Source organism: Trichoderma reesei (assembly GCF_000167675.1).
Source record: "Trichoderma reesei QM6a unplaced genomic scaffold TRIREscaffold_6, whole genome shotgun sequence".
NCBI classification, from domain to species: Eukaryota; Fungi; Ascomycota; class Sordariomycetes; order Hypocreales; family Hypocreaceae; genus Trichoderma; species Trichoderma reesei.
The window spans coordinates 674,237-700,896 of NW_006711153.1; the positions used below are offsets into that span (position 1 = coordinate 674,237).

Below are 26,660 nucleotides of genomic sequence, written 5' to 3' on the forward strand. Positions count from 1 at the left end.
AGCAGCCCAGCGGCAGTGACTTGCTGACGAAGGAATCCTGAGCTGCCCCCCCGACCTCATTCTCCTTTATCCCGTTTCTCGGACCTCTCAGGATTCCCTCACTCTGCCCCAAACCCTCTGCAGTTGATGGGGCTTCTCGTCAGCATCCTCATTGCCCTATCAGCACATTCATCCATGGTGTATCTTTCTAGCACTGCCCTAGTTCCCTAGCCCTTTTCTCAGCATCCTCAGCATTCGCCGCCATGGCGCAACTCCAAGATCCTGACCAGGACCAGGACCAAGACTCGCTGACCCCGGCTCCTGAGTCTCAGCCGGCGGCCCAGCCTCAGCAAGCGCAGCCGCAGGCGCAGAAAGGTCGCATACGTGCCAAGAAAGCGTGCATAGAATGCCGCAGACGCAAGCGCAAGTGTGACGGCGTCTTCCCTTGCTCCATGTGCACCCACTATCAATACAACTGCGGATTTGACGGCGAAATCGTCACCAGTGGCCTGCAGCAGAAGAGACCCCATGATGCGCTCCTCGAGCCTGGTGAGGGTTCCCAAAACGCCTCGGAGACGCCCGAGGAGACCGGCCGCCCATCCCCCCTCGTCCGCGGCATCATTGAGCCGGCCAAGCGGCGTTATATGAACCAGAACTCAGCAGTGGCCTTTCCAAACCAACTCGGCGTCGAGCTTGAGTCGGCTCATCCCCCACGACTTCATTCATTTGCCTGGAACTGCGGCATTCGTCCGGAGGAGCCTGGCTCGATTCATGCCCCCCTGACGGACTACGTTACCTGGGAGGAGTGCAGACACTACACGGACATCTACTTCGCGACGGTGGGTGTGCCCTTTCACCTGTTCGACAAGGACGAGTTTCTGCAGCAATGCGACACCTACTTCAACAGGCGCAATCAGGATCTGATTCTCGGTGCCTTGATCGGAGCCGTTGTGTCTCTTGGCTCTCTTTTTGCCTTTCGTGACGGCCATCATCTGGAGCCCCAGATCGTCAAGCATGTCAAGGACGTCCTGGAAGACTCGACTTTTAGTCGTCGCCCCTCCATTGACCAGGTCAACGCGTGGATCTTGCGGACTCTCTATCTCCGCTCGACAACCCGACCTCATCTCACCTGGCTTGCATCCTGCACCGTCATGCACCTGGTAGAGGCTGTTGGTCTTCACCGGGACCTTGAGTCCGACCTTGTCACCCAAAGCGGCGAGACGCGGGCCCGGGAGGACGAAGGGAGCAAGAGGACCTTTTGGCTTGCTTGGTGCATCAATACCATTATCGCGTACGAGTACGGCCGTACAAAGATTCATTTTGATGGCGAAGACTCTAGGCCAACCCCCTTCAACGACACGAGCGAGACTGGCCTCCAGATACGCATGGCCAGAATCTTGCCTAGTGAGAACGCCAACGCCGACGCCATGGCTGTCAGCAAGTCACTTGAGGGTGCCATTCAGAAGCTTGTTGACTTGGGAGACGTCAGGGGCTTTCCCGCTCTTACCCGAGGAGATCTCTGCTTCTGCCTCTACCGTCGCCTGCGCCTCCTCAAAATCAGCATCAGCAAAGACACCTTGTCCCACATTCTCCAGATAGGACAACACGCTGTCGATGCAGCCTACGATCTGGCACAGCGAGGCGTCCCGTGGTGGAATGTCTTGGGCACCACTTTCCAGTTCTTCTGCGTTCTGCTCGCCATCGACAACCGTGACAGCCTCACCCAGGTCTCGTGGGTCCTCTCCAGACTTGACGGCATCGTGCAGATACTCAACACACACATGGCCTTTGAAGCATTCGAGACGGCCAAGACGCTGATGAGAGACTTGCTCGTCAAGAAGAGGCAAGAGGTTGCCTTGCTAGAGATGTCGGAAGGTAGTGACATACCGTTCTCTAACAGGGAGCTCACGCCTGACTGGGACATGATGTTGAATCCGTTTTACACGACTGGGGGCTTCAACTTTAAGGATTTCGGAGTCTGACCTTGAGCCGGACGTCATGTACAGTGTGAGTCAAGTATGGCGGCCTGAAGTGCGAAATTTGTTGGTTGTGATACGGACTATGAGGCAGGTATGAAGCATGGATTATGAAATTCTTCGGTGGAAGCATGGAATATGAAGCAGGTATGAAGCATGGGGCACGAAATCTGTGGACATGAAGAAAGCAATCATCATCAAAGACTGCATTTGGGGCGAATCGGAATATGGAGTACGAGAATTTGCTGCGATTTTACTCCACGGGTCATGTTTGTAACGAGGTTAATGGTGCACAAGAAGAGCAGAGATTAAATTGACACGAGCGTTATAACTTTCCATGTATGGTCTCTCCGCTGCTTTCTCCAGGCAGACAGGTGTCGATGCAGAAAACTTTGGTCTCGTACTTCCAGCCTTCTTACCCAGCTCCGATGGTCGCCTAAGCTTGACAGGCAACATCGAGGCCGCATGCTTCTTCAACGGCGCTTTGTTACGAGTTCAGTCCATGCTGCATCTTCAAGGTCAGCAGCATCAGGCAAGCCACATTATAGCAAGCTTTGATGATTGAGGGAGACGGACCTCCCGATCTGTCAGTCAGCAGCGTAGGCTCCAATCCTCCCCAACAGCATACCTTGCTAAAAGATCCAGACCAGGTTCCAAGTCAGCGAGCCCTCTTCTACGAACTCAAGTTACTCGGTGACTATTCGACGATACGCTCTCTTTTCGATCGGAAGCGGCGAATGCCGGCTCAATGTCCTCAGCGAAACAAGCATTCTCCTCGCAGGACCCTCTTTACGGTCCTCGCCCGTATGCCGTCTATCGAAGGAGTCATCGATTATGACTATTACCTATTACTACGGATTAGTTGAAGAAGAAAAGAGGAATGTGGCAGCATGCAAGACGCTCGAAGCAGTCTCTAGGCTTCCATCCCCAGGAGCCTTTTGACGAGATACGTGTAGGACTGCCGTCTAACCAACGACCATCCTCGTCCGAGACGCTCCATCTACACTTTACTATCCAGACCATACCATTGTGGCAGTTGTCAAGCGGCTACAAAAGGGAAATTGCAAAACAACAGGTCTGTCAACACAACCCTTCTAAGCCATCAACCACTCTGTGTGCTTACGGTGACAGGGGTCCTGACTGCCGATGCCATCCATGCCCACACAGAAGATTGAGGCTCTGTCGACTGCCTGCCACTAGCCCCAATTCCCACCCCCCCGGCACAATCCTGCTGGTTTTACGATCCGATTGATTACACGATCTGGTTGGTTGCAATCGAGTCAACACCATTACCTTTTAAGTATCCGAAATGCATCCAAACCCGACAAGTCTTCAACCTTCCCATGATACCCACCGCAATCCATTGGCCAGTCTCGGATCGTCGTTCTTATACCCCCCCTCCCTCCCCCCACGGCAGGCCATTTGTTATCGTCACCCCTTGACCAGACCAAACAAAGAGAAAAGATTGAGAGAACGAAACCTCCTGATTCGTCCTTCAGGACACAGGCGAATCTCTCAAGCGGCTTCTCGGTTCAGGCAAGCATCTACCTGTGAGTAATATCGCCCAATTGGGGTCACCGGCCTCGGGTCATGTGTAGCCTAAACCCTCGGGGAGTGATATACCTACCGTGAACAGTCTCACAATTCAACGAGTCAAATCTGCCTAGAACGATTTCCTCACCTCTAGCGTTACGCACACGACCGTGTTACTCATGCAAGGCAACGAACCACTCTTGGCCGTTTTTGCCTGGTAGGGCGTCCAATGGTTGTTTAAGGATATCTATCTGGTTGTCACATGTCGAGAGAATGAAGCATGGGTCATGTGTGAATCTATTCAGTCTGTAGAAGTGTCTGTAGTAATTGGTCTGAAGAAAGACAAAGAAAGACAAGGAAATAAGAGTGTAGTGCGTTGACTCAAAGCCAGTGAAGCCGCCAGTCTAATGGTCTAAGTGGTGCTGATTCTAATGCTGACAATGCGAAACGAGATGCAAAGGGAAGGTTCTCACTATCCAACGCATGCTTAGCCAAAATGCGACAAATCCCAAAACTCCTCCCATGCTCTGTATCATAGTGGTGGAATGTGAATTCCGCTCAAGTGTTGGTCTAGGTGGCCTAGATAGGCAATTCAAAAAGGCCGCGAATGCAAGTCGTAGTACAGCAACGGGTTTGCCAGCACAGTACCGTGATGGCTAGCCGCTACATTCGAAGACGATGGAGGTCGTGGGCGAAATCTAGCTCATGGAGTATTCGCAGTTGGGGCAACGCCACGCCTGGCACATGGGGCAAGAGTCGTTGATCTGGTAGCTGTACCAGCCGCCAGAGCACTTGCACTGCAACCCAAGCAATGTCAGTTTCTATCACGGTAGACAACGGAGAGGAGGGCGAAGATGTAAATCGGAAGTGTTTCACGTACGCATCGCCAGTAGTTGGGCCTCTGTGATCCATTAGAGGTAGGTCTGGATGAAGAGGCATATGAGCTTCGTCCAGAACCTGAGGAGCGACTGCCGGAGCAGTAGTTGGAAACATCGACGCTGGAAACACCAAGTCAGCTCGGGTCTTCAGACGTGGGGAACCATTTCGGCAAGCTTTACCATTGACCGCAAGCCATGGTGATAAAATGTAGTTTTCGAGGATGGAACTGTATATGTGTGTGGGAAAGGTGGGTAGAAGAGACTTTTCTTCAGAGTATGTGTAGGTGCTTGTGAAGCGTTGAGTTGACAAGTGAAGATGATAGTTTCAACTTACATCAAACTCGCCGGTTTCATGTCCAACATATATACCTGAGGAATCTCTCCCGGGGCCTCCTCCCATGACGCAGGCGAGCGATGCCACAGACCGAAACCCCAAAACATAGCATGGCTTTGAGTCACAGGTCCTAGGGGGAGTGGACTTGGCGCCTCATGTCGAAAGATGCCTGGGGAAACAGCCTGCCGAAGGCTGCCCACCAGCAACGGCCCCAGGCCCTTGGCTAACAGAGGTGAGGATGGCCCCGTTTTCCAACGGCGGCCATGATGTCTTTTTGGTCGAAAGACAAATATGACGCGCAGCGTTGATTCACAGAGCCAGACGGCAAGGTGACCGGCCCGCTGATAGGGCCAACGCCATGACAAGAAAGCCTTCAAGGTGACCCATCGGTAGGGCGAGCAAGCGTCGAGGGCCTGCAAGGCATAGACAAAGGGCGCCAGGGCTCCAGGCAAGCATTCCTGCGAGCTTCCACAAAGCTTCGATGCTAAGCCTGATGGGCTGTCAGCAGACCGGAACGGTGCTGCGGCGCACACTACATGTGTTGGCTGCGAACTCACGATTCTCTGCCTGTTGGCAATATTCACCAGCTCGCTGAACGACTCCGAGCAAGGCTGCACCTCTTCATTTTGCTTTTTTCCTCCCTCAGGTCATCTTCTCCTACGTCTGCATCCCACACCCGGGGGAGTCGGTCGGTGCGATCCCGCCGCACTCAGGGAAGCCCAGAACCATCTTCGAATCCTGTATTGCATCCTCCGGAGTCCATCCCCGGTAGTCCTCCTGTAGAGCGAGCGTCGGCAGGCAGCCGGGCGAGCATCGGCAAGCGGGCTTGGTCGTTGGTTGTGGCGAGTTGTTCGAATTGCCTGTCACAGGGTCTCCCGTATTGTTGATCGTCAAGAGCCCGGCGACGAAACTGGAACGACTAGACGGACCCCTGTAGGATCAGGTCCCATGTTGCCATATTAGCGTTCAAGGGCCTCGCTGACTTTGAGCCGCAAAGAAATGCTCCATCTTATCGTCAGGGTCAAGGAAGTTGGGAGACGGGCAAAAACCAACAAAGGGGGGCTCGGCAGCCGAAACCCTCTCTATGTCCAACAAGCAGAGCAAATCAAAGAGATCTCAACTCACGTCACGAGTTTGAAGCGCGGCGGAGATGGCAGTGCATCGCCCAAAACATGGACCCAGCATCAGACCGAGGCCAGGCTCCCAAAAGGCAGCAGCCTAGAATGAGGCAAAGTGTGGACCCAGGGCGGAGGTGGCCGTCATTGTCAGAAGGAAGACTGGGAAAAGAAAGGGAAGAATAATGATCGTGAAGTGGGAGAAATGAGGCTGTTCCTCCTAGTCGACGCTACAATGGATTCCAGCCTCAATTTTTTTTTCGGGCTCTTATTCTGTTCCCTCCCATCCTTTCTTCCACTTGTGCGTTGCCGCCCCTGCAAAGTCCTACCTTGAACAGGGTGAGAAAAACATCAAAGAGGTCGATGGGACAAGGCAGATCGCGGCAATAGTCTCGTTAGTTTTGGCGTTTTGACGTAGTGCGGGCAGCTTCGAGACCAGGCGAAGCAAAATCGAGTTTAGAGAGACAATCTACTAGAAGAAGCAACAGCAGCTGAGGGATGGATCAGACCAGAGGCATCACGTGCAACGGCCTGCCAATACCGGCCTGGGCACTTGGGTTGGCATTCCAAGATTTGTTTACTGTTTACTTGACGTCATCATCTGCCCCTGGATATGATGCGAATGTAACTATACAGACGATGGATAGGCTTGAACCGTGAGGTGTGATGTAGCTTTCGGTTGGTAGAAAAAACAGGGAGCAGCTGTACCTGCACCATCGTGAGCCTAAAAAAGAGGCGATCAGGATGCTGCAGAGCAAGAGAGAGATTATTTCTCTTTCCTTCCTGCTCCCTCTTTCTCTCTTCTTTCCTCTCTCTCGCCATCGTCAAGTGCCCTAGACTGAGGCTGAGAACAAGGGATAGAAAGCCGCCATTTCGCCCTCTGATTCCTGACCGACCCAAGCCCGTTGAGGCTGCGAACAATAATCAATCGCCCTGATATTCTCTACTGCAATCACTGACTTTTACCCCTCGTCGCCTCTGACCTCGGTATCGGAGCTGAACACACGGCTGAATCTCGCCCTTTTCTGCTCACCCGGAAGGATTTCGTCTCGCTCCCAGTTCAGCTGAATCCAGCGACCGAGCGGCTCAAGATAGGCGCGCAAACAGACCGAAAACAAGAGCAGCCAAAATGGCAAGGTCCAGCCTCTCCATCAGCTACTACGCCTTCACGGCGCTTCACTTCGCCTGCTTTGCCCTCGCCATCACCGTCTGCGGTCTTTACGGCGCCGACTTGCAGCGGACGAAGAACTTTGACAATTACACAAAGTCCAAATGGGTAAGATACCGATACTTGATTCTCGTGTCGCACGGAGATGGAGTCATCGAGTGGTGGTCTGATGATGATGGGGTGATGGAGCAAAACAACATGTACTGTGTGCTACATGTACTCTCATCACGCTCATTAGGAGTGCTCCAACAGTCACTCGGCATACTTGCCTTGTCTCCTTCTTTAAGGAATAGCTCAAAAAGAAACTGGCCCCAGCTGACACTACTCTCGCCCAGGTCTATGCCGTCGTGGTAGGCGCTTTGACAGCGGCTACGTGCGCTCTCTACTTCATCCCATTCATCATCGAAGCGGGCGGCATCTTCATCGCCTCCTGGGATACCATTCTGTTTGTCCTCTGGATCGCCCTTTTTGGCGTCTTCGGCAAGGTACGTTGCCTCTCGATCACACTCGCGTTGCACGACACAGCCAGGGGAAGAGGGAATGGATTGAGGGGGTTTGGGAGGCTGGGATGCAATGCAGAAGCAACCCGAACCGTGCTGTGATTGCTGTTGTTACTGTCGATGTGCTATACTCGTGGACCGCGACCATCACGTCGGATACTGACTCGTCAACTCGCACCAGTTGTACATCCACGAAAACGCCCATGGCAACGGAGATGTTGAGCGCATGAAGCACGCCGTATGGGTAGACTTGACCAGCGCACTGCTCTGGCTGATTGCAAGTGTTGCCGCCTTTGCATACTGGTGGAAGCATCGAAACACCCGCACACGCTTTACTGGTCGAGCAAAGGTCTAGCTAGTTAGTATGCTGTGCTCACTGCACTTCTCATTATCATGCTTCTCAAGCGAGAGTGAGAAATGAAGAAGCGAGGATGGGGGGAAAGGTGACGATCGGTGATTGGGGTAATACAGCCAAGAAACAAAGACAGGACAGGCGAATATGCAGCGTCAGGCGCGTCTAAGCGAGCATGAGATGGGAGGACGACGTGCCTATTCCACATACGGCATGAGCGGCGTCCATCTGCGGCAATTTGGCCTCTGGCTGAGATATCTGATGGGTGCTGGGAGACTGGTGCGGGTAAATGGGAGGGACGGGGACTGAGGCGGAGTTGGATGATATGTACTGCTAATGATATGATACCCCTCTGGTTCGTTCGAATACTGTGTAGGTAGCTTGCGTGGGGACAATGGCTCACAACGGTTCACTTATTATCCATGGCTTTCGCCATGACAGCGAGAGGAGGCCTGGCTTTGTATTCAAGTTCAATCTCTGTTTTTGGCTCTTTGCTCCGTTGATGGCTAGTAGGTGAAGCCTGTCATCATGGTCATCAATTGGCAGTGACGCCCAACATGTGTCCCCCATGTCTGTGTGATATGCTCCGTCCTGTGCTTTGGGTGTTCCGTAGTGGGTACATGAGGAGGTTGGAGAGAGACGCAAGGCACGTAGGTATGGACATATGGAATACTCCAGAGCCGTATGTAAGAGTCCATTCGCGAGTGGATTGTGTAATACGTGGACACATACGACACGCCGCCAAGACTCAAGTCGGCAAGGAGATGCCATGCCAGGCTGAGTCCTCTTTGGCCCGGTCGTCGGTGGCCCATGGACACGGCTGCCGGAACATCTTGTCTGTTCTCTTCCCCAGACAAATGAGGGGAAACAATCTCTCGCCTTTCCACCCAGCACGAGGGCCGGTATTGGCGTTGCACCCAAAGTGGTGCCCGACGATATCCCTCAGATTAACATTGCATTATGCAAGCCGAGGGGGGCCAACAGAGGACAAGAGGGGAAAGCAGGAGGGATGAGGGCAGAGCTGATCGGCGCGGAGAGGAAGCGTGGGAAAGAGATGGATGGCAGTAGATGAAGCCATGGTAAGAGGTATTAGAGAGAGATGCTTCGTTGACCGGGGGGCTTATTCCCCTTTGGGCTTTGATGATAGCCGCCGATCGGCAATGGCACAGCACTGTTGCGGCGGTTGAACAGAAGAGCGTGGGAGGAAAAGGAACGGACAAGGCGGACTCCAGGACTCCAAGCCAATATTCGGTGGCCGTGTGACGTCAAGTTTGAGTGCCCATTATTCGACCAGAATCTCTCGGGGGCGCACGTGTTGACAGAGCACAGAGCAGCCCGTTTAAAATCAACATCTCCATCTCATGTCTTGTTGTATATGTATATCCCAAAAGGTTGCAATCTTCCCTCCAATCCCGCACCCTCCCGACTCGCAGCAGATGGAAAATCAGAATTCACAAACAGGGGTTGGGGGAAGAGTCGCCATCAGTCTCAGGAAACCCGAGTCTTCATAGACGTCTAGCCGTCACCACGCTTTTCATGTGGCATGACGTGGTTGGCGTCACTGGTGCAGCTGCTGGCGTCCTTCACAGCATTTGATCCGTTCAGAGCCTCGCGCTTTTCACTCGTGCAGAGGCGTCCAGTTTCGCATCCTCTGGGGCCAGAATTCGAGGTACGGAGCCCAACAACTGCCAGGGCCCGACCCCCGTTTCGTCGGTCTTGAGGCGAGGCGAAAGATACGAGTATGTACAGTGATACGGGTGTTCCTGTGTGGAAAAGTGTAGGGCATGATGTAGGACAGACAAGGGCCTGAGGGGGGCGTAAAATCGACCTCTAGCATCCATGATCCTTGCAATTGCCCTGGGGGTAGACGCGCGAAAGCCCGTCAAATCCACTGCTGGACAAGGGGGAGATACCACTGGAATATCTGCCCCGAATAACATGGGTGGCATGATGCAGCAGTCCTAGTACTCTCAAGGTGTTCAACGCCTCGCTCTCGGATTGTCAGCAGGCTGTGATGGGTGAGGTGTTGCATCTCGTCTTTGTCACGCCACCCATGAGGAGAGACAAACACGGCCAAAATGTGCATCTTCTCGTATTCTTCATCGGCAGTCTGGAACAGAGAAAGGAAATGGCAAAGATGAGCGCGACTAAAGAGGAGAATGGGATGCTTGGGGGGCAGAAAAGACGCGGATGCACACCTGAGACATGGAGCTTATCACTTCCTCATAGCAATCCTTCTTTCCCATCTCTTCTTCTTGAACGCAAATGGTGTTGCAATGGCTGCAATGTCTCATCCTACATATCTCTGACCTACCGGATCTCTCAGACTTGTGTGCGTCCCCCATGGCTAAATGCCATCCACATCAGTTGATCAACGACCGAGACGCTCGCGTCTGCTTCAGACAGAAGCACACCACCTCACTGCCCGCATGGCACACACTCTCCCTCACGTTGACACACGCCATTGGCCCGAGCCAGTACATCAGACTCAACAAGAGGAAGGTCAGATAGGGGAATGGGACGGCAACATGCAGAGGCAATAAAGAAGGCAACGACAGAGACAAGATCCCAAGCCGGCAGCCGGAAAGTCGCATAGACCGTCTGTCTTGGCACCATCACCACCTCAAGCTCCCAGGACAACCACTCTCTGGTTACGCTGCCTACGGGCCCGGCTTTCAGCAAGGGCCTCGAGTGGGAAACATAACGTGCATGAGCCCGCGTTTGTATGTGCTTGGCCCTCCGTGCTCCGTGCTCCGAACGTGGGCCTTGGGATTTAGGTAGTGCGCCGTAATTCTGCATGCAACAGGTCCCCTTTTCAACGGGCGGGACGATGGCACAGCTTGCAGCCAGGCCGCAGCAGGCCATGCCGTCGTGTCGCCACTAGCAATCGACCACGAGATGAGATGCAATCCGGCCCTCGATGCGATATTGTGGGGAGCAGGGGGGGAGGTTGATGCGAAGACGGGAAGAGACGAAGCCTAACCATGAGTGCGAGTTTCCTCAGGGAGGTACTGTGCTTTGTTGCAGTCGTTTGTTTGTCACGAGGACCCCCAGTGGAAAAGCAGTGGGCAGACAGCAACGTGTCTGCAGTGGTGAGGCGAGAAATGAAAAGGGGGAATAAGGACGGGCAGATGGCTCGACGGGCGTGCAAGCCCGTAGGGTATCATATCAACATCAAGTGTTACCTTGAGTACGGAGTGGTTGGTACATCCTGGTCTGTCTGCACGACGAGTAAGCTGATGGCTGGTACGCACGAGTAGATACGTTGGTTATGGAAGAGTAGCAAACAACCAACGTGTGTGAACCCGCTGACGAATGCTACAACATCAGATAAAGGTCCAACGACAGTGATAGAAGCAGAGAGACTTGAACCAAAGTCAGGCATGGTATTGTACTTCGTACGTTCACTGACTTAGCAGCAGGATATGCAGATAAGCCGAAGAACAACATAATCATGGCCTCATCTTGCTGCCGTGCTCTCAGCATTTCTTCGCAGCTCCAACTCCACACCAGACGCGGGATTGTGCCCCGAAGCAAACAGCCACTCGCCAGGTTGACCCTTGCTCCTAGGTACTAGGCAGGGCTTCGGTACCGCTCGCTCGCCCATATCCATGTGTATCCCCCATGTTTCAATCTAGGATTTCTGCAGCGCCCTGACCTCCTCAGCCAAACAGCCTCAATCCTGCCCACAGGGCCTCGTCCCTACAGCCCAAGGCAGGGCATGGCGATTCGCTTCACTCGAAGAAAGAATGGGATCTGAATTTTCATCGTTTGGACTTCGAGATAGGCAACTTGCCTAGGTATTTGCTTCGCCTGGGTACCTTGTCTACATCTACCCACTGGTCGGTGGTGCGATAAGGCTGTTGGTACAGGCACGGCTTGCAAGCACCAGGATGGTACAGAAGGCGTAATACGGAGCCTACAGGCACAGGGGCATCACCACCATGCATGGCGCATGTATGTACATGCCATGTAATGTATAACACTGATCCAATCCTTCTCAGGAGACAGACCGTCCCTTGGCGCCTCGTCCATCCTCTGACGGGAACTCAATCCGATTGACTTTTTTTTCCCCTCTGATCGCGTTCGGGGGCCTCGTCCCCCGATTGCTCGGCCTGCTTCATCGCCCCGTAGAACGAGGGACGCCGCCCCTTGTTGGCAAGCTTTTGCTTAGGCCGTCAGCTCAAGGGTCCAAAGTCTCCGGCGTCATCTAGCCCTGCCGCCCTAACGATGTTTGCAACTACTACGAGTTCTGCATTTTATCACACGTCAATGGCTGTTGGTAAACAGGCAAGGTAGAGTAGAAACAAGGGCAAGTAAACTTTTCGGTCTGCAGCGCTCTAGTAAAGAGCCTGAACAAAGAAAGACCAGACAGCAAATCAAGAAGCAATGATGGGCTGGACGGGGAATCTTATATTACATCGGCTCTGGCCGCGCCCAATGACGACGAGGCCAAGCCACGCCCATCAGAGGCGGAAACAAGGTGAACTTGCACTGTACGCTACGAGTGCAAACGGTACTTTCTGCAGCAGACACGAGAGAGAAGACGAGTGAGAACCTAAGGTTCCTTACTGTGCCCCGGAGTTTCATGCAAACCCGTACCTACGCAGTAAGCACCTGCTGGTACGTGGACACAAACAGCTCGTTGTCCGTCAGTCAGGTCACTTCATGCAGAGAGGAGAGTTGGGAGCAATATCAACAGATGCGGGGCCCGGCTTTGCTTGACGATCCCCAGCACCCGCGCTCCCTCTCCCCCCGGTTCGGCATGAGTCCTCCGGCCATCCGCACTGCAAGCAGAGCAAACAAACAAGGCCCCTGGACTCGCCAAAACAAGTCCCCCCCAAGGGTCAGCATCTTGTGGTAACCCATAGAACTTCCAAGATGCCACAGACGAGATCCAAGTCGAACTGCCCTCCCTTTCCACATCCACCAAAAGCTTGCACCGTCCAGCTCCCCAGCCAGCACCATGGAAGAGGCCTTGGAGCCACCTACGGCTAGCTCTTTAGCCACCGACATGTGCATATCAACCTTTGGACACGCTAATAAGGTACTGCTGGGCGAACTCTGTAATCTGCCCACCATGGCAAGACGCCAAGCGGAAGTCAAAGACCCAGCGCGAAGCCCAAAAGTACTCCCCCCCAAAGCCCAAGAGCAAGCAAACGCAAAAAGCTAAAACCCTCTTTTTTCTCTTCCCGAGCTCCCTACCTGATCGGCGCCGGTGCGATAGGCTCATGGCCCACGTCTGAAGCTGCAACAGAGTCCAATGGCTCCACGCAAACCTGGCGAGGAACGTCTGTTAGTGGTCCATCTCACGCATCGAATGGTACCTTGAGGGAGCCATTTGTGTGTTTCACAACAGCAAGCCCCCTGTCAAGGTCTTTTCTCGCTCTCTCGCTCTCTCTCAGTATGTGTGTGTCTCTCTCTCTCTCTCTCTTGTGGCTACCCGAAAAGCTAGGTACCTTCACATCAGAGATGCGTACGAAGTACAAGGCCTGCTATGTACCGTACAGTGCCGGAGGAGGAGGAGGAGGGGGGCTGCCGTTGGAAACTCAGCAGAAGCAATAAGCGCTGCCCACCCACCTATTGTACGAAAGCCGCGGGGGGGAAAGAGGCGTCGTTGTGCTTGTACTTTGCTGCCTTTTGTCTGCGTCCCAGTACGGGTGTGAGTGTGTGGCTGTATGTCGTGCTGGCTGCTCGCTCAATGCTGTTCAAAGTCGATTCTACCTACACACGAAAGTTCTCTCTGTGTCGTTTACCATGAGCGGTGGGCTCACTTATTTACGCCTGGTCGAGTGTCCCTACCGTGCCTTATTCTTCCCCTTCCCTGTGGCTTTTCGATTTCCTCTATTTATCCCCGGCCCCAGAACCTTTTTCTTCCCTTTTGGTGTGCAGCAAACAAACCCGGGATCCCTTTTTTCTTAACTCAAAGCAATCTTAGCCCAGGGCCTTCTCGTCGTCTCCTGCGTATACAAAGGCACAAAAACCCCCCCGTATCCCAAAAGCTCACTTGATACCTGCGTCTTGTCGCTTGTGCCTTAGCCTTTGTCCTCGCCACTTGTCACCACACGAAGGCGCTTTCAAGCTCTTTCCAGCCTCAAACTCTCTTCCAGCCAAACACTCACCCCTTCTTGTTCACATCAGATACCCTTCCCTTTAAAGAATAAAAACTTCCCTTCTTCTCTCTTCCTATTCTTCTTCTTCGACATTGCCTGCGTTCAATTCAATTCTTCGTTCTTGTTCAACTGCATCGCCGCCTCAAAGCAGAACGAACAGCCGATTGCCAGAGCCATCCGTCGCACGTCAAGCCGGCTTTTCCTCCTACGTCTTGCCGGCAACTCATCCATTCGCGCGCGCCATCATTCAAAACCTGAATGGGCAGTCTCGACAACTGGAGTTTCGACGAGGGAGACGGCATCATGGATAGATCTTCCCGCTCTCGCAGATCCAGGGGCAAGTCGCCGTCTCGCACCCTGGGTCGTTCAGTGTCCATCCTGTCCAACCTTTCTGAAATGCCCGAGTCCGTCGTTTTCGGTACTCGCTGGCATCTCGATGAACGCGCAACCAGGCACGGCTTCTCGTCTCGACACATTGACGACGACTGGTTTGACGAGCCGTCCGACGATTTCGGGGCCTCTGCCAGGTCCTCGCCCAAATCGTCGACCGTCGGCGGAAGCAGAGCGTCCGGGTCTGACGAGAGCGAGCGGCCTCCGCGGCGACGATCCATTAGTAAGTTACCAACTTTGCGTTCCTGTTCAATGGCTTCAATGGTTCAAAGACTTTCCATATGATCCGACTTTCTCACTATCGTCCCCTTTACCCTGTTTCTCCGCAGTCACCGATTCTTCCGTCCCATGCGTCAATCTTCGTCTCTGCATCTTCATCCCACTCTGTACTCCTAGTCTGCATTCGGTTTCCCCCCCTTTCCCGCATCGTCTGGCCGTCTTCCTCCATTTTCCTCCTGTGTTGCCGTACAGTACGACGGACGGGTCGGAGATTTTCTTGCCTCTTCCCTAGTCATGTCTCGGCCTGTCGAACCCGCCAGCAACCAGCACCTTTGAAGATGACGCCAGCTCCCCAAATCCACAAAAATCCCATACCATGGTAGGTCGCCAGCCGCCTAGGCCCGGCTATCGAAACCCCACAGGCGAGGAGAGCCATCGCGGGGTATCCGGAGCACCGAGTCCATCATCTTGCATGAGGGCTCCAGCAAAATAGTGTCCAGGCACGCGACCGGCGGGATGTGGATTCTGCTTGCCGCCATACCCTTCATCAAGGCAGATCATCTCTTCTCTTCTGTCAACTTCTCCCAACTATCCATGTTTTCATGAGGACAGTTCTCCGCCAGTCGATCAAGTGTCGATCCCTATTCCTCGCCCTCTTCTTCTACTTTAAAACTCCCCCCATTTCCCGACTCCGACTTTTGTCCCTGTCATCATTCCCAGCGTTTTCGTTCCGGCTTCGGACTCGTTTCTTTCTTTTATATTCTCCTCTTGCCTCCCATATTCTAAAGCTGATTCAACAGGAGCCGACGCAGATACAGGGGCTGGATCTAGCTCTTCCGCATCGACTGGCAGCCGTCCCATTGCCATCCCCCGATCGAGACAAAACAGCGCTGCATCTGCCAGCACGCTTCCAGAGGCTCTGTCCGCCAGGGGCGAAAGACAAGGGTGAGGCCGCAAACATATTCAACGCCATCTATCGCTTCATACTGATCCTCTGGCTGCAGTGGTTACTTTCCCCTTCACGAAGACCCCAAGACTCGCGTGCGCCACACGCACCCCTTTTATCGTGAGATGAAGAGTTACGACATGGATCACTCAGTCGAGGAGGTGGACACCGGCGCTGATGCCGACGTCGATATGCCCAAGCCCCGGTCCCAGTACCACCTGTCAAACTCCACGAGGGACAGCGATGCTTACTGGATCCCGAGCGATGATGATGAAGACAGCGAGCCCTTTCGCTCCGCCTCCATGGGCAAGTATTATCCCGGGGTCTACGAACGGCGGCAGGCCCAGAAACGGAGCGGCCGGCCCGTTGATCCCATACCAAGCAGCAGCAGGACTACCGCCACCCAGTCCAGGACTCCAAGGACCCCGAAATACCGGCCAAGGCCCAGGACTCCCGTCATTGTTCCACGGTCAACAGCGACAACGGAGCCTATTCCACCACTGAAGCTGTCCGCTGTGGAATAGGATGCAGCCATGACATGGGAGCCGGTTGGATGGTAGACAATCCGTGGAGTCTGCTTCACCATTCAGCACCCGCCAATAACGGATATAGATTTCTTTTCTTCCTTTTGTCCTTTTGTTTAACGAATTAGAACACAACTGGGTCGTGGAATGATATACGACAACGGGATTTGGGCATTTGGGCATTTGGCTATTAGCGAGAGCATGGCCATGATCAATACGGCCGCTCATTACACTTGGGATTCGGAATATTGGGATTACAGCGGAAGGCAACATGCCGAGCGATGACGGCTTTTCTTGCGAGACCTTTGGAAAAGGGAAAAAGCCACAAAAAAAAATGCAGACTTGGGAATACAGCCCCGGGCAGTTTGCCTAGCTATGATAGTATCGGCGACAATGCATCCGGTGTTGTCCAATGGAACAAACATTCAATCACGTACAGGACTCTTCCTTGGCTTCTACCGTAAATATTCAATAACCGAAACTATGCCACTTCCTGCGGCGCTCTAGACTATGTGCTTGGTGTTTCCAGATGGTCATGTTTCCCTTGCTTCTCATGGATGAGGCTACAATGACGTGTGAGCTGAAGACGGTCAACTCCCACCCACCCACTCGCTCATGGCCTCACCTCACCTTACCCAGTAGTTCTTCGTACACCTCGAGCCATCATTTGTGTAGGTAGGTAGGTTAGATGGCATGTACAGGTCCGTCTACTTCGATCTCACAGAGCAACAATAATTCAATCAGGCTGTGTTCCCCCAACTTGGGTAACCTTGGTGTTCAATTTGGCGGTTACTTTTCTTTCCACCTTCTGCTGCTCATCTCACGAGTCGGTGTTCTCACACTGTGTATTCTTTGGTCCGCCCAATCAATTTCCCACTCTTCCTTCCTCGAGCTACCAACTACTACGTCTGTACTCACCTACCTACTACCTACCTACTAGGTAGTAGTACTCTATCGATGTGATGCCAAGCCCCATTGAGTGGATGGACGGCTCTTTCTTCAAGAGGCCGGTGTGGAGTTTCTCCTGTTTTGAGTTTAAGCGAAGCTTCGACAGCACCTTCCTCATGAAATTCAAACTCAAGCTCCAGTCTTCTACAAAGCACATCGCGGTGGCACGTGATTTGGCGTCGCGTCATTTGCTGGGCTTTTTCGCTTACTCGTCACTCTCGCCCAAGTCGCGTCTCGCTACTATTGACCACCTCGTCTTTTATCCTGCCTTTCCTTATTGGGCCTTGATGAGAAAGGCATCTGCAGCTTTCTTTACATGTCAGCATGTCAGCCCTTCTTTTCAATCACAAACAGCCTTGAGCCTTCTGTTTAAGATCATATCATTACTTCCAGGCACCTCCCTGTGTGAACCATCTTATGTGTGCACCTTGGAGAGGACGACACATTCGCATGTCGTTCGCCGGGTTACTCTATGACCTCAAACCTCCATTCACATCCGTCTACACTTCTCTGGCTACATGTGTATCCACCTCTTCATCGCTTCCAGAATTCAGCCTCTTTACCAAAATTACGGAGCGGTCTTGAAAGCTCTTTTTCCAGCTCCCGACTTACGTTTTCTCACCACCGTCAGACCCTGAGAACTCACCAACCGCCGTGTACAATACATCGCTCTTGACCATCCCCCATTTCAAAGAGTGCCGCCTCGACGTATCAAAACACCCTGCCGACCATGTTTCGTCCTGCGAGGGATGCCGGCCCATCTACCGCCACTCCCGCCACCTCAAGCTCTCGGTCTGAACACCCCCCGGTGCCAGAACCTGGGTGTCAAACAACGAGCAATGCCTTCGCAAGCCACACGTCTGCTGCGCCGACATATCAGAGGCCTCGGCGTTTCCTATTGTTAGCGAGAGAGAAACTTGAGCCAGCAACCACTCCTACCACACCGGCAGCTCATGCTCCTTCTCGCCCCAGGCTTAGACTCGTTGATAGCATTGAATCAGATTCTACGCCTCCTGAATCAAGATCCCGCGATACCCAGCAAGTGGTGCCACAGTCTAGGAAGAATTCGAACCCTGGTCTTGACAATCGACCCGTTGCACCAGCATCATCTTCATTTTCCTCCTCCTCCTCCTCCTCCTCCTCCTCCTCCTCCCGTATCGTCCAGCGACCCAATCCACAGCCTCAGCGAGATCCACATGTCGCCGCGTCGTTCTCTTCTAGACTCGCTCAGCGGACCATAATTCAACCCGAGAGAACTGCCGGCCTATCAGATGTGGTATCTAGTGGTATTCCCTTCGCGTCGGCGAACCGCGGCTTTAGGCCTGTTCCTTTGCCAGGGGTGCGAAATACTGGATCAACCACGACCTCAACGATACCATCATCCTATGCTGCCCATCAATCCGTACCTCAACCTGCAAGACACACTGGGCCAACTCGCACGTCAGTTGCGTTAGTTCCTCAAGTAGCTCAGCAATCCATGCATCAACCGACGACAGATGCTTTACCAAATCATACGTCCACTTCTTCAGCGCCAAGGATAGCTCAACGTCCAACAACTCAACCTCTCAGGACGCTACCAAGTTACGGCCCCCCTCTCTCTTTGTCTCGCACTACTCAGCAATCTACATCCCGCTCTGTGAAAGGTTCCGCAGCGCCGTTGAATGCTCCCAGTTCATTAGCATCAGCGTCTATTCTCGAGTTCATTTGCCTATATACGCATGACCTGCGCCGCAAGAAAAAGAGATGGCAAGACGGCAAGCTCAAGTTCCACACCTTTAACAAGAAATACATGGTATATGATGACGGCGGAGGCTTCGTCGGCGACGGGCACTGGCAGGGAGACGAGAGCGAGGTTGCAGAGGGCCTCGAAATGAACCTTGACCGGGGCATGGCTATTGTACAACTATTGGAGTGCACGGGATCCAGGGAGCAGGACCTCGGGGAGGTTCTGGGCAAGCGGGTGAGGGAGGTGGAGGAGAGGCGTGTCAGTGCTGCCGCCAAGGTCTCGTCATCAGCAGCTCCGTCGAATCCAGCAAAGAGGAGCAGAGGGGTCGAATCGGTGGTCGAAACACCGCCGGCTACGACTCCAGCTAATGCTCTCCCCCTGCCTCCAAGAAACGAGGGATCAGGGGTCGCAGCAGTGGTCGAAACATCGCCGCCTACGGGTGTGACCACTGCGGCCACTCTACCTTCGAGAAATGAGGGACCAGCGGCCTCAGTCGTGGTCGAAACACGGCCGCCTACGACTGTGACCACTCTACCTCCCAGAAAGGCAAGGCCAGGGAACACAATTATGGCTAAGAAACCGCCGCCTACAACGGGCACCACTACGATCCTTCTGCCTCCCAGGAATGGAGGTGCATGGAGCACGCATGCCATGGACCTGTTGGGGATGACCCGACCAAGGCGCGGGTGACTCTGTGGCCTATCTTTCTTGAGATTGTTGAATCTCATATTGTATATAGAGATCATGACCCAGGCTGGTTTGATATTAGTTTTCTGCATGATGCAGTGATCCACTGTACTCAACGAGACAATGAGATATGAACGAATGTTACGCGAACCGAAGAGATACAGCATGAAGCCCGTAGCTCCTGTCCCTATTCCAAGGTGACTGATTCGGCATATCACTCAGTAGACTGATACTGCAACGATTGTCGGCATTTTGAGAGAGGCTTCACCCACCTAATGGCCGTCACTCAGACGTGGATCGTAGCTTCAATCTGTAGATCGCCAAAAATCGAATGCTCGTTGAAATGATCGACCGACTGTTCTGCTGGCGGGCAGCAAAGCAGCTTCGGGAGAGCCCCGCACAAACCTCTGTTCGGGCCAGCTGGATGTGAAGTTGATGGCTCCGCCAGGCTATTGCCGGCCCGTGGGTTTTCGTGCTTAAGATTTCGGTCATTGAAGCGCAAGAGCATTGTCTCGGTAGCGTTATGGTAACAGAGCTGCCTGATGTTGCTGCAAAGATCGGCCAATGCTGCCAAACATCTCTTAGAACTCGTCATTTGGCTTCCATTCGACTACACTCAAAGATCAACGTCCCAGCCTCTCGATCCATCTCGTCTCGTCCGGCCACGGGCTTCGGTCTCGGCTTCGGAGTGCTGCAGATGCGCTACTAGGTAGTATCGAGATGCCTGGTTCAGCCCAGGATCGTCAGTGGGGGTGACCTAAGCCTTCTCGAGCTCGCCGAAAAGCTCGAACCACGCTTGAGCCGGTTTGATTGCGGCGGCTTGCTAGGGCGATATTGACGAGCCGGACATGGCTGCTGACTGTCCGAGATGCACGGGGGGGGGGGGGGGGGGGGGGGGGGGGCGTATACAGTAATGCTTTGTGCGGCTATCAGTTTTGGCAGCGAATAGCGATGAGGTCAATCGATCCGGCATATTGCTCCAGGAGACGATATTCTTCCCTTTGGTTGTTGTCAGACTGTCTCCTGCGCCAGGGCTGTGTAGCGATTGGGCTCCGACACCGCGACACCGTGGTGGCCCTCAATACCACCGTTGCTGACATTGGCGTGGACGGAAGGATTCGTACAGCTCGTATTGACTATATGTGACGAAGCAGTGAGGAGGACGATCGTCGGAACCATGCTCGGATAGCCTTGGATGGCGAAAAGACTGTTGGGAGCGCCGCTGAGCTATCGAGTCCAGTTCGTTAACGGTGAGACTTTCAACAATCGATGTTGCCTACATACTAGGTAGCCGTGAAGGGCTCGACTGGCTGCAGGGTAGGAACAACAGAGACGACGGCGTCAGCAACCCATCATAGGATTTCGCGACACAAGTTCGAGCGGGATCACTGCCCGACTCGGCATAAATCCCTGAGGCCTTCGGCACGTGTCCCACCACAAGAGCCGCTTGTTGATAAGTTTACAAAGAGCCATCAAGCAGAAAAGCTTTAAAGAGCAAAGACGGGTTTAGACGAGGGGCAGCACATGAAGCTTATGTAGTCACTCGAGTGGTTGGTTGGTAATATGTTCCGATAGCCATCTCTCGCTTCATCCTTTGGCCTTTGAATCTACAGACTAGTATTCTTCGTCCAGATCTTGGTACTAGATGGGAACATATCTGATAGGCCCTGCTCCCGTCAATTCGTCCTCGCTTGGAGATTCTGGGGTATGTTCGCCTCACTAACACGCATGGAGGAGCGGGTGAGCTGACGAGGAGGGAAATGGCACTACTAGGTCTCATCAATTTACGCCCAGTACCTGCACGTCTTGCGCACTTCAGGTATTGGCATCGTCACGAATACCGTCCTGAAGCGCCGAGACAGCCGCAATCTAGCACGTATCTGCAGTTCCATCTGTACCTGTACAAGCGTGCCGTTGCCCGTACTCGTCCCTGTGCCTGAGCGGACACCCCCCCAATAACCTCAAGCAGAAGCTCTCCAGAAAAGGGAACTTTTTCACCAGCCCAAGGTTGAGTCACTCGCATGTGGCCCGAGCGCAGACGGTGCCATTGGCCAATCATCTGCGCTAAGCTCTCGCCGAAGGCCCACTCAAGGCGGCGCATCAGGTGGGGGATTTGGACCAATCAGCGCTCATGCAAGCGGGGCTCGGGATCGCACAGCACAGCCCTATTGGCCGGCTGAGCCCCCGAGGGAGCCTCGCGCTAGTCCTTTCTCAGCACGCCGAAAGAGTCAGGATTGCGACTATCCCGCAAGGGCCTCCTTCCCCAGGGCCGCTCCTTCTCAACGCCTGGCCGGACAGTGAAATACCGTCATGACTCCCAACCGGCGGCGCCTGAGGAACTCGGTTTCTCCTGCTCTCCATTTTCCGTCTTTGCTCGCGACTCTCCTGGTCGACCAGTGATACCTTCTCTGTCTATTCGTTCGATACCCTGTCGAATAGCCTCCTCCCTCCTCCCTCAAGGCTTGATACTCAAGTTCAGCCAGCAGCCTACAAGCTACCTATCGTTGAGCTTGTCTGGTGCTTTGTTCTTGTTTCTCTTGCTTCCAGCGCGCCAAGATCCCCCCCCCTCTTCGCTCACACACTTGGCGCTGCTGCGAATATCATACCTACTCATACTCTTCTACCTACCAAACAATTTCTCTATTAATTCATTCGTTGATTTTAATTGGGATCCAAAGTATAAAAAAAAAAAAAGAGAAAAAGAAAAAGAAAAGAAGGAAAAAAGTTGAACCCTGAAGAATCGGATCAGTACTAAAGTTTCAATTGTGTAAGTATCCCGATGAAGTTGAAGCCTGGGCTCAAGCGTATTGTGGGCTTACACTCCTATGGCCGGCCCAACAACGCCGAATCCTCGCGAAATAATACCAGCCCGGCCATCTTCGATTCGACCTTGCTGAGACTCCGTATCTCATGATTTCTTACCCTTCGACTTTATCGAATCAGCATCTTTCCACCTCAGCAATGGCTTCTCAGTACTCTTCCACTGCCCCTCTCCCTCAGGGCTTCTCAGTCTATCAGCCTCAGCTCGGCGCTCAGCTTCAGTTCTTCCCTGCGCTCGGCACGCAAGAACTCGATGACATGATCAACGCCTACATCCCCGGCTCGGCTCCTCTCAAGGAGAAGCGGGCGACCATCTCGCTCGACTTCTTGGAGCACTCACAGCTCACTGGCCAGACATTCAAGTTCTACCCGGTCTACTACTCTTCTAGCCCGGTGGCAGCCTCGCCAGTCAACTCAATCGCCGCCTCCTCCTCCTTCAGCAACGCTTCTCCAGCCAACTCGGCCTTGGACTGGAGCCAGGCGTCTGCATCGCCATCAGTGTCCTCTCGCTCTTCCGTTTCCAAGAGCCGCAAGGCCTCCAAGTCCGGCAGCCTCGTCGCACGCTATCCCGCTGTCGATCTTTCACACCTGCCAGGCATGAAGATCATGACCAAGGATGGCCAAGACATCACAGACTCTGCCTCTCGAGGCTCCAAGACAAAGGAGCAACGAGACCACGCACATCTGATGCGCATCATCAAGGCCTGCGATAGCTGCCGGCGGAAGAAGATTCGCTGCGACCCCGACCACAAGAAGCGCCCGGCCTCTCAAGCCCAGCCTCAATCTGCTGCGAAGTCGGCAAAGAAGGCGCGCACAACACCACCGGCAGCGGCGTCGCCAGCACCAGCAGCCTCATCAACGCCGCCGCCTCAAAAGACGGCGCCTGCTTCTGTGGCGATCTCGACTTTAGACGATAATCCCCCTATACCAACGTCGCTGTTGGGTCTTGATCCCACCTTTACCTTTACCGGCTTGGACGGCCTTCAATCCAATGACCAGATGTTCGAGTCCTGGGAGGAATTTGTCCAGTACCCCCCTGCGGATGTCGACGACAGCTACGACTTCTTCCTCGACCCCGAGGGATACTTTTCTTCCCAATCCTCCGCCACCTCCTCGTCTGCCTCTCCCCCCAAGGCGCTTACGCCGGCATCACAGCAAGATGTTCAGGCCGCCGCTGGCCCTGAGGAGCGTGAGGGACTCTCATCACAATCCGCCTCACCCCAGCTACCGTTCATGCAAGACAAATCCACCACCGCGAGCGGCAGCTACACCGACTTCAACCTGTTCTCCCCCTCATCAAGCTTCTCCGAGGATGACCGCATGGTCCCGATCTCATCCACGCGGCTGCTCAGTCCGGCTCAAACATCCGCCTCCGGATCCGACCCCTTCGCCTTCGATGGTTTCGCTGCCGATGGCAACATGCTCAACTCTCCCTGGGATGGCACAACTGCGTCGGTATCTCCTCTGGACACTGCTAGCCTCGTTGCGGCTGCCCACACGGACCTGTCGTGGTATGATCCGGGTCACAATGGAACCGAGTCTGGTGAACCAGGAGACTTGCGGGGTGGCATAAGTAGGACGCCATCCACGGACTGGGCAAGCGAAGTTCGCATAGCCTATCCATCGGGTGGCTCCGTCCTTGTTACTGCGGCCTCTGGAAGCGGCGATGTGGAAGTGATTGCGAATAGCGTATGTCTTTTGTTTCTCCCCATCCTATTCCTGCATATCGTCTGCCGTTGGATGAACAATGACTGACCTCCTTGGAAGGCACCACCTGGACGCTCAGATGCTTCTGGATCTGGATCTGGATCTGGATCCGTCTCAGTTTCAATCCTGGGAAGTGTACGTGTCAACGCCCGTCAGCTTTTTTGCAGAACCGCGACTGACTTTTCAAAAAAGGGCCCATCAGCTGAGCTTGTTTCGAGCGCATCGACCGGCACCGCGCTTCAGTTCTACTCCGTACGTTCTTTGTCTTCTTGCGTGCGGCTAGTTTGCTCAACGGCGACTAACTTTGAAAAAAGGACATACAAGATGAAGCCCCATCACGCGAATCATCGCCCACCGAGCGTGGCAGATTCCCAAGTGTACGTTTCCCTTGCTGGATGGACCGTCAACTATCTTGCAAGACAGCGACTGACTTTTTAAAAAAGGAACCACCAGTTGATCATTCGTCTTGGTTGTCCTCGGGCCAAGTCGACTCTCCAACTGTATGTCATGCCGAACCCACAGCTGCTTCCGCCCTGTCGACGACTAACACGCGGAAACAGGACATCACGAGCCAATTCACGAGCCAACGCAGGACCACGTCCGTTACGCTGGCGACCACCGCGGACGATCCAATCCAGCTCTCAAGGAGCCCGGAAAAGCCACCGTCAAGGGTATGCGATGCCACAGCACCTGCACAGCATCACCGAGTCAGACTAACTCGTCTCAAGGTCCAAACCCAGCTTGCCGCCAACCGCAACGTAACCTCCGAGGACTTTACTGGCGGCTTACAAGCTTCATACGGCGATGCGCTCCACGCTGTACCTGGTTCGACCGCACACGCAACTGCCGGCGAGGATACTTTGAGCCCACACACCTCGTCTGGCCCTACCGCTCTCGTCTGGTCTGACAGGGCTGGCGTCGAGGCTTTCCTGAACCTCACCGGCCTACCTGCCCAGCAACTCAACGGCGGCCTCGATGTGCACCAGCAGGCAATTGACCCTATGGTTGACAGTGGTCTGCAGACCCTGTCACCGCCCCTCCTGCAAGCGACGTCGCCCAAGGAGGGCTTGCCCGCTGCTGGTGGATCTGCGTACTTTGGCGCTGGCCAAAGGTCGAGCCAGTTGGTTGTCCGCCAAGTCCTCTCTATGCAAGCCATCGTGGCGATTCTCGCCGCTACATTGCTCGGCGCCGCGTTTGCAAGCATGGCTGGAGCCCCTCTCGTGCCTTCTCTCCTCTCAGTGGCTCTTGCTACGACGGCCATCTTCCGACGATTGGGAGAAGCCAAGGCTTTCTTTGAGACGACACCATCGACAATGTCAAGTTCAAGATTCAAGCAGGGCACTCAGCCGTGGGCAAAGAAACCCCACGGACAGAAAGCCCAGCAACCTTCGGTACTACGACATGAGGTATCTCGTCTATCCTCTCGTTTCTCTTCTTTCCTCGAGGAAACCAGGCCGTTGGCCTTGATTGCTCCCTTGATGGGCTAGAACCTACCTCGCATACATGGGTATGCAGTGGTGTTCTTAGTGGGCAACGGGCATTTAGACCACGCTCTGTTATTTCGGGCCTATTGGCCAATGATACCCCTTTGCGTGGCTTGTGTTGGCATCTGGTACGAGGCTTTGTGGGATTTGGTTTCTCGTCTGCCCATCTGGAGTTTTATAGAACATTATAGCGTGGGAATAGAATTCGCCATTTGGCGACTTTGTGTGAATTAAATCTTATGAAGACTGGGCTGATGGCTCAAAATTTCTCCCTTGACTCCTTGTCCCTCCTTGCTACTTTACCTAAATCTGTATACGAATCCATCCAAGCTGTCGTTCCTCCCTAACACAATTTTTCGCAGGTCTTCGGCTTTGTATTGTGATTGTAAGTCAATGACACTCAAATGCTAGGTGTAGAGATGACAAGGAACACCTGTGTACATGGCTGGAGATATCTTTGAATCACAGCAAAGGGGACATTCTCGCTGTGATAAGCAGCATTTAGGCGGCGGAGGAGGAGGAGCGGATGGAGCGAATGCTGACTCATCCAATCTGTTAGGCGTAAGCCGTTTTTCAGTGAAAACGTGTGACAGAATTTCAAACGCCATTTAAAAGGTTGGCTAATCCTCTCCAATCTCACCGCGAAGGAAGGTCGAAAAATCACAAACAAAACGCACAACCAAAGACCTTTATTCTTTCTTTAACAGAGTCTCGCCCAAAGCAACCCCCGCGCCTATTCTCGAGGCCATATCCTATCGCTTTCGGCATTTCAGCAGGCATCCGGCCTACTGTCCGGCCGCTACTAGGCAAGCCTCCAGAGAGGCCTGCTCTCCCACACTCACTTTTTCCTTCTCGAAAGTTTCCCTTTGCAGGGCTAAACTGCGGAAAGAAACTTGATAGCTGTTGTGTGCATCCTGATGCATGCTTTGAACGGTCAACACAAGGTGTGAAGAAATCCCCTTTGCAGCTACCTGCCCTGTTTCTCTCTGTTATTGAGCAATGAACATGGCAGAAGCACTGGCTGACATGCGCAAAAGGCATTTCTCTCCTCCATGATAGGCCTGTAGGAGCATTCACCTCTCCTTCAACAGGCTCATCTGGCCTTCCCCAAGCCTACCTAGCCAGGGAGGATACACATCGCGCCTGGCCTCAATCTCCATCTCGAGGCTCTCTTTCCGCAGAAAGACGGCGAGCACCTGTCGTCATACTCACGCCAGGGCCATCTCGAGGAAGACAGCTCCTTCCGTGGCCTGAGAAGGCA

The 26,660-nt window shown here is 53.7% G+C and overlaps 5 protein-coding genes across 5 annotated transcripts; 4 read left to right on the forward strand and 1 right to left on the reverse strand.

Annotated features, from left to right (window-relative positions):
- Window positions 1-242: 242 nt before the first annotated feature.
- Window positions 243-1,961, forward strand: TRIREDRAFT_59353 (N-terminal binuclear Zn cluster-containing protein; the record flags this gene model as incomplete). The annotated part of the gene is made up of 1 exon (XM_006964082.1): window positions 243-1,961. The coding sequence occupies one exon, from the start codon at window positions 243-245 to the stop codon at window positions 1,959-1,961; it is 1,719 nt and encodes a 572-aa protein (XP_006964144.1).
- Window positions 1,962-3,801: 1,840 nt separating this feature from the next.
- Window positions 3,802-4,563, reverse strand: TRIREDRAFT_121185 (uncharacterized protein; the record flags this gene model as incomplete). Its single annotated transcript, XM_006964244.1, has 3 exons — window positions 3,802-4,285; window positions 4,369-4,486; window positions 4,547-4,563. 3 exons carry the CDS (start codon window positions 4,561-4,563, stop codon window positions 4,187-4,189), a joined length of 234 nt encoding a protein of 77 aa, XP_006964306.1. The 3' UTR covers window positions 3,802-4,186.
- Window positions 4,564-6,750: 2,187 nt separating this feature from the next.
- On the forward strand, window positions 6,751-7,838 carry TRIREDRAFT_22000 (uncharacterized protein; the record flags this gene model as incomplete). The annotated part of the gene is made up of 3 exons (XM_006963966.1): window positions 6,751-7,091; window positions 7,319-7,468; window positions 7,665-7,838. Exons 1-3 carry the CDS (start codon window positions 6,945-6,947, stop codon window positions 7,836-7,838), a joined length of 471 nt encoding a protein of 156 aa, XP_006964028.1. The 5' UTR covers window positions 6,751-6,944.
- Window positions 7,839-14,251: 6,413 nt separating this feature from the next.
- TRIREDRAFT_121187 (uncharacterized protein) lies at window positions 14,252-16,027 on the forward strand (the record flags this gene model as incomplete). The annotated part of the gene is made up of 3 exons (XM_006964083.1): window positions 14,252-14,561; window positions 15,346-15,502; window positions 15,562-16,027. 3 exons carry the CDS (start codon window positions 14,252-14,254, stop codon window positions 16,025-16,027), a joined length of 933 nt encoding a protein of 310 aa, XP_006964145.1.
- Window positions 16,028-22,349: 6,322 nt separating this feature from the next.
- TRIREDRAFT_105994 (uncharacterized protein) lies at window positions 22,350-25,402 on the forward strand (the record flags this gene model as incomplete). Its single annotated transcript, XM_006964084.1, has 5 exons — window positions 22,350-23,897; window positions 24,108-24,167; window positions 24,230-24,292; window positions 24,359-24,415; window positions 24,476-25,402. 5 exons carry the CDS (start codon window positions 22,350-22,352, stop codon window positions 25,400-25,402), a joined length of 2,655 nt encoding a protein of 884 aa, XP_006964146.1.
- Window positions 25,403-26,660: the final 1,258 nt, after the last annotated feature.